The sequence below is a fragment of the Zonotrichia albicollis genome, chromosome 15 (assembly GCF_047830755.1).
Source record: "Zonotrichia albicollis isolate bZonAlb1 chromosome 15, bZonAlb1.hap1, whole genome shotgun sequence".
Lineage (NCBI taxonomy): Eukaryota > Metazoa > Chordata > Aves > Passeriformes > Passerellidae > Zonotrichia > Zonotrichia albicollis.
This window is the reverse complement of record NC_133833.1, coordinates 10,290,482-10,302,759: the sequence shown is the minus strand read 5'-3', so window position 1 is coordinate 10,302,759 and position 12,278 is coordinate 10,290,482. Positions and strand designations below refer to the sequence as shown.

At 39.2% G+C, this 12,278-nt stretch overlaps 1 protein-coding gene across 13 annotated transcripts in view; it reads left to right on the top strand.

The window, feature by feature from the left end:
• RAPGEF6 (Rap guanine nucleotide exchange factor 6) overlaps nt 1–12,278 on the top strand; it is a 121,810-nt gene that overhangs the window by 92,369 nt on the left and 17,163 nt on the right. For 9 of the 13 annotated variants that reach the window (XM_014264754.2, XM_014264753.2, XM_005483585.3 and 6 more), the window contains 6 exons: nt 970–1,210; nt 2,244–2,627; nt 4,795–5,006; nt 5,899–6,022; nt 8,259–8,282; nt 10,928–11,148. In XM_014264754.2, coding sequence (XP_014120229.2) covers nt 970–1,210; nt 2,244–2,627; nt 4,795–5,006; nt 5,899–6,022; nt 8,259–8,282; nt 10,928–11,148 — 1,206 coding nt within the window. The remainder of the gene's footprint in view (nt 1–969; nt 1,211–2,243; nt 2,628–4,794; nt 5,007–5,898; nt 6,023–8,258; nt 8,283–10,927; nt 11,149–12,278) is intronic. The other 4 variants (XM_014264756.2, XM_014264759.2, XM_014264755.2 and 1 more) reach the window with 1 other exon arrangement.

The window sequence follows — 12,278 nt, the reverse complement described above, 5'->3', positions numbered from 1 at the left end:
TTCTGTAATAACTAATAGAGTAAATTATTTGCAATCATCAAGCTGTGCATTAAACACATGTTTCTGTAGATATTTATTTCCTGCTGTAGGCTGCCTCAGATTAAGCTGTTCTCTAATGCATTTATAATACATAAAATGTGCTATAAATAAGTACACCAGCCAAAGAATTAACTGCTGGCAGCAGCTTAGTTCCTTCAGGAGAGAGAGTGAGGGTAAAAGCCCATGGCTAGTTCTAGGAGCAATTAAATCTCCTTTCCTCCTCATATCCTCCCACCCCAAGCCCATCCATCCGTACTTGGTGGCTTCCCATCCCTGGGAAGAGTGCCCTGGCACGTGTGTGGACCTGGCTCTCACAGACACAGGAGAGCCAAAGCAGGAATGATGCTGCCAAAGTTTTTAAGACACGCTGTGAAGGAGCACTGCACAGTCTAGTTACATACCTGCATGTCTTGTGCTTTGATTGGAGTCACGGGATGGTAGAGTAATTGGGTTTTAGAAGAGCAGAGAGGACAAGAGTCTTATTTTTTCCTTACAAAGATAAAAAAAGCCCCAGAGTATTTTAAATATTTTTTAAGTCCAGCATGTTTTTTTCCCCAGAACCTGGTTGTTTTTGTTTCCTGATGATCAAATGGGACAGTAAATCATAGAATCAGAGAATGGTTTGGCTTGCAATAAGATCATCTAGTTCCTCCCCACACCTTGCACTAGACAAGATCCAAGCTTTATCCAGCCTGGTGTTGAACACCTCCAGGGATGGAGAGTCCACAGCCTCTTTGGGCAGCCCGTGCCAGGGCCTCACCCCCTCACAGGGAAGAATTTGTCCCTAATATCCAGTTAAACCTGCCCTCCTTCAGCTCAAGCCAATTTCCCCTTGTTCTATCTCATGCCCTTGTAAAATATCCAAGTGACCTTGTGTCTTTTCAAGGGAAGAGTACATCACACATTAAAGGTGTTGTGCTCTTTTTTTAGATATTCCAGATCAAGTGATCCGAGTCTTCAAAGCAGATCAGCAGAGCTGTTACATCATCATCAGCAAAGACACTACAGCAAAGGAGGTGGTGAGTCATGCTGTCCACGAGTTCAACCTGACGGGAGCCCCTGAGACCTATTCCCTGTGTGAGGTGTCCGTCAGTCCCGAGGGGGTCATCAAGCAGCGGCGCCTCCCGGACCAGTTCTCCAAGCTGGCGGACAGGATCCAGCTCAATGGACGGTGAATATCCCTTCTTTTGCTTGGATTTTATTTGGCTTTCGGGATTGAAGTGTTGCACGCTGGAAAAGACCTCCATGATAATTAATCCCAACATCAGGGAGAGGTGATTATTAATTAAAAATAGATGGGTGTCTGTTGGAAGCACAAGCAATTGCCAGTAACTTACACTTCACTCTCTTCTTTGGATCGCCTTCCTCTTCTGCACCCAAAAATCTCTCCCTAAATTTACCATGAGCTTGCTTGAGGGCAGCTAAATTTAGCAGATCAAGATAATGTATATAGTGGTTTACACTTAGAGAAAAAGGTTATATTTGTTTTGATACTTCTCACATGTACTTGAGGATTAAAGAATACAATTAAGTCCTTTCAAAGCATTATGCTGCAATGAACTGATACTAACCTGAGATGAATTCTTCCATTTTTAAGTAAACTGTTCTGAATATTTCTAAAATGTTAAGTGCTTTGGTTTTATTTGATGACCCGATCCATACCAGAAGAAAGTTTATTAAAGTAAAGTATTCTGTAGTTGTCTTTGCTAGGCAACAGAGGGAATTTATGAGTAATAAACTTTTGTGTATCTGAAAGTGATTTACCTGGGACCATAGAATGAATTTTCCAGATATATTTTCATTTCCTGAATACTCTGTTCCTCATGCACATATTAGTATGCCACAGTAAATTTATGGAAAAAAACCATGCAAAATTTGTGTGCGAGATGTAGAAATACATTAACAGGAGATGTCTCAGGGCTAGTGTGTTTTTGAAATGCTGTTTTTGCTGCTGAATTTACAAATGGAAAAGGTGAGCACTACAGCATATTACAGAGTACAGTGTAAAAATATTAACAAAGAGCTTTTGAAATGTTTGTTTACTTAAGTAATGGTGCTATTTAACATTTACTGAAGTACAAGGTTATGTTGTTCCTTCTTGTCTCTGAAATGCTCACAGTGATTAGTACAGTTCAATGTCTTTGTGTTCACAAACCCTGTGAAGAGCATCTCTAATGTGTTCTTTTTCCTCAATCATTCTTCAGCTATTATCTGAAAAACAACATGGAAACAGAAACCTTGTGCTCAGATGAGGATGCTCAAGAGCTACTCCGAGAGAGCCAGATTTCCCTGCTGCAGCTGAGCACCATCGAGGTGGCCACCCAGCTTTCCATGCGCGACTTTGAGCTGTTCCGCAACATCGAGCCCACGGAGTACATCGACGACCTTTACAAGCTGGACTCCAAAACAGGCAACGCTCACCTGAAACAGTTTGAGGATGTCATAAATCAAGAGACCTTCTGGGTTGCCATGGAAATTTTAGCAGAACCCAACCAGCTCAAAAGAATGAAGATTATTAAGCATTTCATTAAAATTGCTCTCCACTGTCGAGAATGCAAGAACTTCAATTCCATGTTTGCGGTGATAAGGTAAAATACTTCCCATTTCTCAGATCTGATTGGTGCTGTTACAGGCAATTCTGGTAGTCCAAATGAAAGGGAAGAAATGGGAATAACCTGAGCAGACTACAGCTGGGGCTGGTCAGAGGTGGACTGTCACCAGAGCCTCTGCACTGTCACCTCAGCTCTTCAGTCCTGTTACAGTGCTAGGTGTGACAGTCTCTCTTTCCCTGGTACATCACAGGAAAAGAGAAGATGGGCACAAAGCACTGTGTGATTGGTGAACTGCAGAAACCTGCCTGAGCACTGTGTTGTTTTCTGTGACTTTGGCACCCAATTTCCCTCCTTTCTGTCAGTCACTGTTACTTTTCCAGGGTGCACCGAGTCATATATGTGATGATGAGATTACTTTATTTCTTCCTTGCATTGTAAGAACTTCCTCAAATCAGTCTTTGTTTTGGTTTCATTTTCCTTCTCATTCTTTCCTGTCATCTACTTGCTTCTATTTTATTTTTCCCCTCTTCAGTTGCACATTTAAGCTTTCTCTTCTGATTTATACTGAATGCTGGTGCTTTAACAGCATGAGTTCATCATTTCCTGTATTTGCAATTATCTTACACCCAGCCTTTACTGTAGGAAAAAAAAAAGACACTGTGATTCATCAGACAAAGATCTGGATTTGTATCCCAGCAGCATTATTGAAAACACCATTTTAAAATATTTTCTTCCATGTCTAACCAGTTCATCAAATGTATTGGCTTGTAGTTAGTCATTAAAGAATTCACGAGTTTCTGTGAAGGGTACTGGACAGTCAGTGAGACTGTGGCTGCTCATTATGTGGGAATACACACATAGATACTGATTCTAATTTTTATATTCTGCTCCCCAATTTTCATGGTTTATTCTAGGTACTAGAAAAGGAAATTGCTTCTCATTTAAGTCTAATCAGGCCATGACTAAAGTGGTCTTTTTCTGGGAAAAAAAAAGGCAAATAAGTTAGTTTTTGTTTTACTCTTATTTCCAGAAGAATATTTTTTTGTTAGCATATGGCACAGGGGTTTTCTTTCTTGCCTTGTCCTGCACAGCAGTTTGGTGCCATATGTCTCATGAAACAGGAAGATAACCATCTTAATGTAGCATGGAAAAGAGGAGCTGTGGGCTGGCATATGTTTGATTTTTTTCATGTAAGATAAGGCTTTGTTTGACATAGCAAGGAGAGAAATTTGTCTAAAAAATAAACCAAATACAAAATAATTTTTTGAAAAAAAAATAAAATCTGAGAATAGCAAATTCAGTGATAGTGTGGATCTGGATTTGCTAAGCAGTGCTGCAGCACATCCCTTTCCAGTTCTGCAAAGGTGAGGACTTTGCAATTACTGCAGAATTCCTTGAACCATAGGTGGTAACAAATTATGATAGGAGACTGAATTTAATTTATTAAGTTTTTATTTAATGGGGTATTTTTGTATCCAAATAATTCTGGATATATTTTTTCTTAGTAGGAATGAGGGCGCAGTGACAAGTTTTAGCATATCTGTTGCTTCCAATTCTCAGTCAGTTGCTCATTTAAAATGCTCTTGTTTGAAGCTCTGAAGTCAGAGAATCACAGAATGGTTTGGGTTGGAAGAGACCTTAAAGCCAAACTCATTCCAGCCCCCTGCCATGGGCTGGGATACCTTCCACTACACCAGGCTGCTCCAAGCCCCAGCCAGCCTGTCCTTGAGCACTTTAGGGATGGAGCATCCACAGACTCTCTGGGCAGCTTGTGCTGGGGTCTCACCACCCTCAGAAGAAAGAATTTCTTTCTGAAGTCTTGCCACTTCTCCTTGGGATGAGCTCTGCACTGTTCTCATTTTCTGTGCAGTCATTGGTTCGCCTCATGCATATTTTGCCATTTTTGTTACTGTGGTATACATTTTTACAGGATTCTTAAATAGATGTCAGTCCTGTATTACAGAGATACTATTTTGGCAGTAATTTGAAATTTGTACCTTAAGCAGTCATGGTTTTTACCAGTCCTGTTTAAACAGCAGAGGGTTATTGTGATGAACTCGTAGCCTGCTATTCACCCAGCTCCACAGTTAACCTTGGGAAAACTATTTTTAGTCCTTAAAAAAACAACCTCCCAACTCTTCACTTCCTTCTGAAAGGTAACAATTCCACTCACAGCTAATAATGAAACATTTCTGCCTTGCAGTGGGTTAAATCTTGCACCAGTAGCTCGTCTCAGAGGCACTTGGGAAAAGTTACCCAGCAAGTATGAAAAGCACCTCAGAGACCTTCAAGATCTTTTTGATCCATCTCGAAACATGGCAAAATATCGCAACATCCTCAGCAGCCAGAGCATGCAGCCTCCAATTATCCCACTTTTCCCTGTTGTCAAGAAAGATATCACATTTCTGCATGAAGGTAATGTCAAACAGAGAGAAAATAAATGAAGCATTGAATGTATTTCAGTCTTTTCTTCAGTGCTCATTGTGTCCACATGTGTCTAACGAAGCTGGCACCAGTAGGATGCTTTTGAGGGATCCTTTGTAGGAGGGAAATAAAACAGAACTGAGAATGCCTAATGGAAGAGACTGGTTCTAGACAAAAATTAAAAATAAAGTGCATATTTTTAATATTTTGAAAGCAATGCTGTAATCCTCCTCAGCTGTCCTGAGGTTTAGGGTGGAAGCGTAGGTGAGTGTGCTGTCTGCTAGCTACATTACTTCAAATGTTTTCTCTTAGAAAAAACTAGTTGCTGTAATGTTTCCAGGTTTTCATTCCATGTTGTGGCATGCACACAGTGCTACACCTCCTACTCTTGCTTTCAACATTTTCAAGGGATTTTGTTTAAATATTTCCATCTTATTCCCTTTATACAAAGTCCTGTTTACAACTAGTTGAGGTGAACCATTTCCAAATATGCTTAATTCTTGGTTGTGATGGCTCAGAACTATTTGAACTTTTTTCCTAATGTGAATGTTGTTAATGTCAATTCTGTATTTATATTATTTTAATATTATGCAAGTGAATTTGGGCATAATTCACTTATTTATTTTTCCTCCTGCTAATACTTGTTACTTTAGAAATGAATTAACAAAAAGATATAGGGTAGTCCAAATGAGTTTGATTCCATCAGTGTTTTGAGAGAACATCCTGTTTTCTTGCTGCTTTGATGAAAAAAATTTTGTTGATTAGGGGATAGGAAAGGGAGAACGATAACAAGGGAAGAACTAGAAGCACAGTGGCTGTTCAGAAATGTTTATTACTCCTTTTTTTTTTTTTCTTTCCTTATGTGTGTGTTTCAATTATGCAGGCAATGATTCTAAAGTGGATGGCCTGGTGAATTTTGAGAAGCTGCGGATGATCGCCAAGGAAATCCGCCAAGTTGTCCGGATGACCTCTGCAAACATGGATCCAGCTGTGATGTTCAGACAAAGGTGTGCAAAGGGAGGGGCAGCAGCACTGAAGGGGTCTCACTGTGGGGGGATCTGGGTCTCTGTGTGCATCAGCACGTTGGTGTTTCATTGTGTACATCATCATTGACATCTACCATCAAACCACACAGCCTTTATCAAATTATGGCAAAACAGTTGATGCTTCCCAGACCTGCTTTGAATGACGAATAAATCCATTTATTGCCTTTAAAAAGCACAGAAGAATAAGTTCTAATTTTAATGATACATATTTCTGCCAAATAAAATGCTAGTGTCAGTAGAGTTTTGAGAGAGATATAATATTACAGGGTACAATATTTAGATATGAGAGAGAGATAAAAAGCACCTCAATCACTGATGTATGGATCTGAAATGCTGTTTCAAAACAAAACTCCACTGATAACATATTAAATTCAAACTAAATATTTTTTATTTGTTCTAAGCACAGCTTGTTCCACCTACATAATGTTTGATATGTGCAGGCTTCAGCAGGTGGAGGGTGTTTTCTTGGCTTATTTTTCTTATTTTTTTCTTTTTATCCTGATGCTAAATATCACCAGGCTTGGTGTTAACAAAGCGCAGAATAAAAACAACATAACTCCTAATCTGCTGCTGATTAGCTCCAGATTTTATTTAGTGGAAATGAATTATTTCCTGCATCTGTTTACTCCCCACTGGCTGAACTGAAAGCATCAGTGGCTCTGATGTTGTGTCCATCCAGGGTCCTGACCCTGCAGGTGTCTATGGGATGGGTGGTGGCCTCTCTCCTTGCACTGTCTGCCTCAAACTGATGGGCCAGACAAGCCCCCTCAGGCAGCTGGGTCATGGCTGAGCAGCCACATGGCTCTGACTTCAGAAAATGGCAAAATTCTCTGCTGAGCTGCCCATACCTGTGTGTGCCCCAGCAGAGCAGAGCTCTCTGAGCACCCTGGAGGGAGCAGTGCAGGTAGGAGACACAGGGGACAGTTTTTTGGGTGAATTTTACTTCATCCACCCAAAATTGCAGTCTCCTGTGCAGCTGTGATTCTCTCTGATGTGTGAATTCAGTGACATCTGTGCAGTGGAAGAAATAGGGCATGCAAGGATAGGGAGCCTCTGTAGGAGCACAGAGATTTGGATCTCTGTGGTATTCCAGTGGTCAGGATCACAGAGGATCATCAGTTCTGTCTGAAGGTGTATAGGGGGATGTCAGGGGATGAACTTTCAAGTCCCCCCCAACAGAAACTGTTCTGTGACTCTAAAATGTCTCAGTCTGAGCCAGAAATAACCACAGTGGAGATTCACTTTTTTACAGTTGGATAGAAATTAGCCAGATTTCATTTTTAGTATAAAATTACAAAGTCAGTTACTGAGAAGTTGTGATTGCTTATCAGAAACTTTGGCATTCACAGCTGAAATTAGTCTATAAATAACCTCCCTGATGGCCCATGCACTTCCTAAGACCTCATGTAGTCTAATAATTAAATAAATTTAATAGTAAGAAGTTACCTTTAGTATGTTTTTCAGAATTTCAGAGCACATTTTAATGACTGTAATTTAAATTACACACACTGCCATAAACTGCTTAGGCATCCAATATTAGAGATAGTGCCAAAGATTAAAAGAAAATAATTCCATGTTTTCATGTAATTTATATTAATTTTCATTGTCTCTCATGTTTGATCTCTCAGTTTGTGTTATGAAGCATTAAATAAATGCTTTTGAAGATAAAAAATCAACAAGAAAAGTCTGTATTAGTGGTATCATCAGACTTTTTACAAGTTCATTACAAATTACTGAGAGCATCTAGACTTTCAAGGTGTATTTGGCAACTGGCTTGTTTTCCAGCCAACAGTCAAGAGAAAAAAACACAATAAACTTGAATATTGATAGTGATGATTTCTCATACACTTTCAACAGGCAAAGAATAAATTAATTTTATCCCATTCTCTGCAATATGAATGAGTTGCACTCCATCAAATTTGAATTTGACTTGCAGAAAATAAATTAATGCAAATTTAAATTTTTCAATTAATAGGTTAAACAAAAAACTGATAGATATAAAAGTATTTGTCAAGTCTTGCCCCTGCATTTCATGAAAACATTGTGTTATTGTTTGAGAAGAATTTGGCTGTATAGAGATTTTTCTTTTCTGTTCTTTCCTGTCTACATCTTTCTTCCTGACTCTCAACTGTTTTATTTTTTTCCTGTGCTTTTCTGTTCAAATACATGCTTCAATGTATATGGCTCTTGCTTACAGGAAGAAGAGGTGGAGAAGTTTGGGGTAAGTGTAGAGCTGAATGCAACTAAGATAAATAAAGATTATGCAACTCTTAACATACTGCATCCTCCTCGTTAGTGCATGCATCTGAAATACAGCATGCATTTTATTAACCCTGCAATACATGTTTTTTTGAAAACAGGAGTGAGAGGTTACAGCCAACATTTTACTGCAGCTATAAGAATTCTGAGTTGCTTTTGTGTAGTAAATAAGTTTGGCTTTGTGCATTAAAAAACCTTGCTGTGCAGTTATATTGGAAGGCAAACTGTTGTGGGAAGTAAATGAAATAAGTAACTTGCCTTTTAACATGTTACTGGAAAGATGAAGCCATTCTGCATTTTCAACTATAAAGACACTTTGAATTGTGGTAATGATGTAGTAATTTCCTCCCTGAGGTTTATCTTCGGGCAACCTTCAAAGTATTTATTTTTAGCGTATGTTTAAAATGTATCTCACATTTCCTGCACCAAAATCCTCATTGATCCTCCCGGGAGTATTGGTTGTGTGAGGTCTGAATCACAGAATGGCTAAAGATGAGAATTCTGATGTTGGCCAGGGAAATTCCTGCCTGGCTCAGAGCAGTGATTTTAAGACTGACATTGTAGCCATATTTTATGTGTTGTGTGTTACCTGTGTGCCTTTGCATAGCAGTGATGGGGACAGTGCCAGGACCTGGGCTGGTCATACTGGGCTCAGCAGGTTTGAGACTGGTCCCTGATGCTGGTGTGGATGCCCTTGGCTGGCAGCATTTGGTGTTCAATAATCAACTGCTCACAAGGCAGCTCATGGGGAGCCAGGACCCATGGAGCCACTGTAATTTCCAACCTCTGGAATGACTGTGAACAAATGGGAACAAGGAAAAATAATTGTTAAAAGAAATAGAATAAAATTGCCTTAAAATCAAATCCAGACTTGAAAAAAAAGTCAGTGTGTACATAAACAACAAAATATTTCTGTCATTTAAAATGAGCATAGTTTTCTGATCATTGTAGAATAGCTTTGTCCTTATCCTTCAAGAGACATGAGTGTCCCCTTGGTTTGAATAGCTGTGAACACTCCATCATGCTTTTTGCTTCTCCTTGTCTCCAGTAACATTACTTTTTTATTTAATTAAGCTATAAATTGCTGAGAGCTTTTAAGCTTCTATTTTCTCTCAGAATGATTTATTTAACATGTCTGAAAATATTGCAGTTAGCTGTTTTCCAACATTTATTTTCTAAGCTCAGTTTACTTGATTCCTTGGATTTTCTCTAACAACATGTTTCATTCTGACTCCTTTGGCCATTATGGCTCTTCTGTGCCTGATGTTGTTTATTCTGCCACTTGTGATTCTGTAAACACACAAGATCTTGATAAATGTCTTCATGTAGCTTGAAAATTTTTCATCTGAATATTTAAAAATCCCTACACAAACCCAGCTTTGAACAACTCTGACATTTCCCGTTAGAATTTACATGTGACTTGTACTGTGATCTCCATTTATTTGAAAATGCATCAGAGTTGGTGTGGCTGTAGGACTTTTGGCAGTTGAAACAGAGGTGACTGTGTTTAAACCATACCCTGATCAGTTGTTTGGTCACTCTTCCAGTGTGCATAGGAGTGACTGTCAGGGAGACTAACTCATGTTCTTTAACTATTACGGTATTATTTATTTTTGCTTCAGTTACTGATAGATTTGAGAGCTCAAAATTAGGAATATTGAGGAGTATCCTCTTTCATAAATGCAAGTCTGTACACGTCTGGGTGTATGTTTATCATCACTGCCTTCCTCACCTTTCTTGGGATACATTTTTTAATGAGCTGCTCTTTTGTGAATGTTTTTAGTTAATTGAAGAAAGAAGTTAAGTGTGTAATCAAATGCACTTTGTACATTTAACATAATTTGCCCTTTGTTTAACCTTTATGAGAAGCTCAGTTTTCTAAGAGGATTGCAGTGGTCACTCATTTCCGTGCTCAGCTAAGTGCCGGAAGTTTCTGTGTAAGCCTGATGCACACAGTGGGTACCCAGTTCCTTAAACCACCAAAGTTATCAAGTTTGTCCACTTCTAGAATCTGCAGTTGAATTCACAGAGCTCTTAAGGTTGGAAAAGACCTCTGAGATCATGAAATCCAGCCTTCAACCCAACACCACCACCGTGTTGACCGCTAAACCTTGTCCTCAAGTGTAACCTTAAACGTGTTTTTTTGAACACTCCCAGGGATGGTGACCCCACCACTGCCCTGGGAAGGCTGTTCCAGGTTTTGACAATCCTTTCCATGAAGAAGTTTTTCCTGATGTCCAGTTTAAGCCTCTCCTGGCACAACTTGAGGCCGTTTCTTGTCGTCAGCTGCGGGTCCTGCAGCACAGGCCTGGGGTTCATTAGTGGAGCTGAATGAGTTCCACACACAACACTGACCCTTGTTTTTCTCAGCTCCACATCTCCATAGGCAGTCCTGCTCTAGGCTCAAATCCCTGCTCTCAATTTACCCAAATACGTTAAGACTATTGTTGTTTTAATGCTGTTCATCCTTTTTAACTCATTTGCATCAGCATGCACTAGCCCTAACTGAAGATTATTGGTATTAATCTGCTTTGACCTATGCTGCTCTGTAGCTCTTTGCTGCTGTTGAGAACTGAACCTTGAGTGCTCTGATCTTTTCTCTCGTAGGTCTCTGAGCCAGGGCAGCATGAACTCCAACATGCTGGACGTGCAGGGAGGGGCTCACAAGAAGCGCGCGCGCCGCAGCTCGCTCCTCAACGCCAAGAAGCTCTACGAGGATGCCCAGATGGCCAGGAAGGTGAAGCAGTACCTGTCCAACCTCAGCGTGGAGACAGATGAAGAGAAGATCCAGATATTGTCACTTCAGTGTGAGCCTGCATACAGCACTTGTAAGTACAGTGAGCTAGGACAGCAGCATGATCGATAGCATTTATAAAAAAGATTGTTCTTCTCTAAAAATACTCTTAAACTTTTCTTCCAAGGAGAGAATATTGTAGGAAGGATTGTTTTGTCAGTTCATGTGTGTTCATGTTTTGGTTGAGCTCAAAAATTTCTGTGATGTTTTTTATTTTGACCTTTGGTTCCTAAAGCTGTGTGTCTTCCCATCAGTCTGGCAGGAAATCCAATAGCACATCAACCCTGCTGTCCTTGCACAGAGCTAGGAAGGATAAAAGTAGTCTTTACCATATGAACAGCAAGAAATGAAAAGAGACAAAATCAATATAGAAACTGCAATGGATTACACCTTAGAATAAATGAAGATTGTTGAGAAGGAGAAGTTAGGTCAATATTGACTGATGAGTTTGACATGGCTTGACAGTCACAAATTGAGGACTACGGCAGGATAGCTCTCATAATTTGAGTTCTTGTCAAACAAACTGTTGTCTGACCTGCTGTCTTACACAGTTCAGTAAATTCTTATTTAGAAATTAGAAGTTATAATTGTGTTTTATTTAGATATTCTAGCAGTTTTCACTTTCTTGAAAGACAGATTTGTTTCAAAATAGATGAGTAACAACCATGCTAAATAAAATTATGTTTCCTGCTTGTCTTTTGTCCAAATATAGCATTTTAAGGCTTTTTTTGTCTTCAAATACTGTTTTATCTCTGATGAGGTAAGTTCAAAGCATGACTAGGAGATGGCACCTTGAAGATAAAATTTTAAGTCCTTGCCATTACAGTATTAGGAATGCAAATCCTTATTATTCCCTAAGATGCCGTCTTATGCAAATTTTATTTTAGCATTTACTTTTAAGTAGCGCTGAAGCAGGAAACCTGGAAATGGCCACATTAACCTCCCTTTTAAAAAACATTAAATCCTTCATGTTTGAACTCTTTCTAGATGATCTTTGTGCAATCATAGGTACCAGGTTCAAGAGAAGAACATAATTGTTACCAGATTTTTTTTTAATTTGTTTTAAAAAAAATTAAAATCTTGTATGCACGATGCTAGCCATAAATATTTGAAAGTAAAAATAGGGAATATGTACCGACTGTTCTATTCATGTAGTTAGGCAAA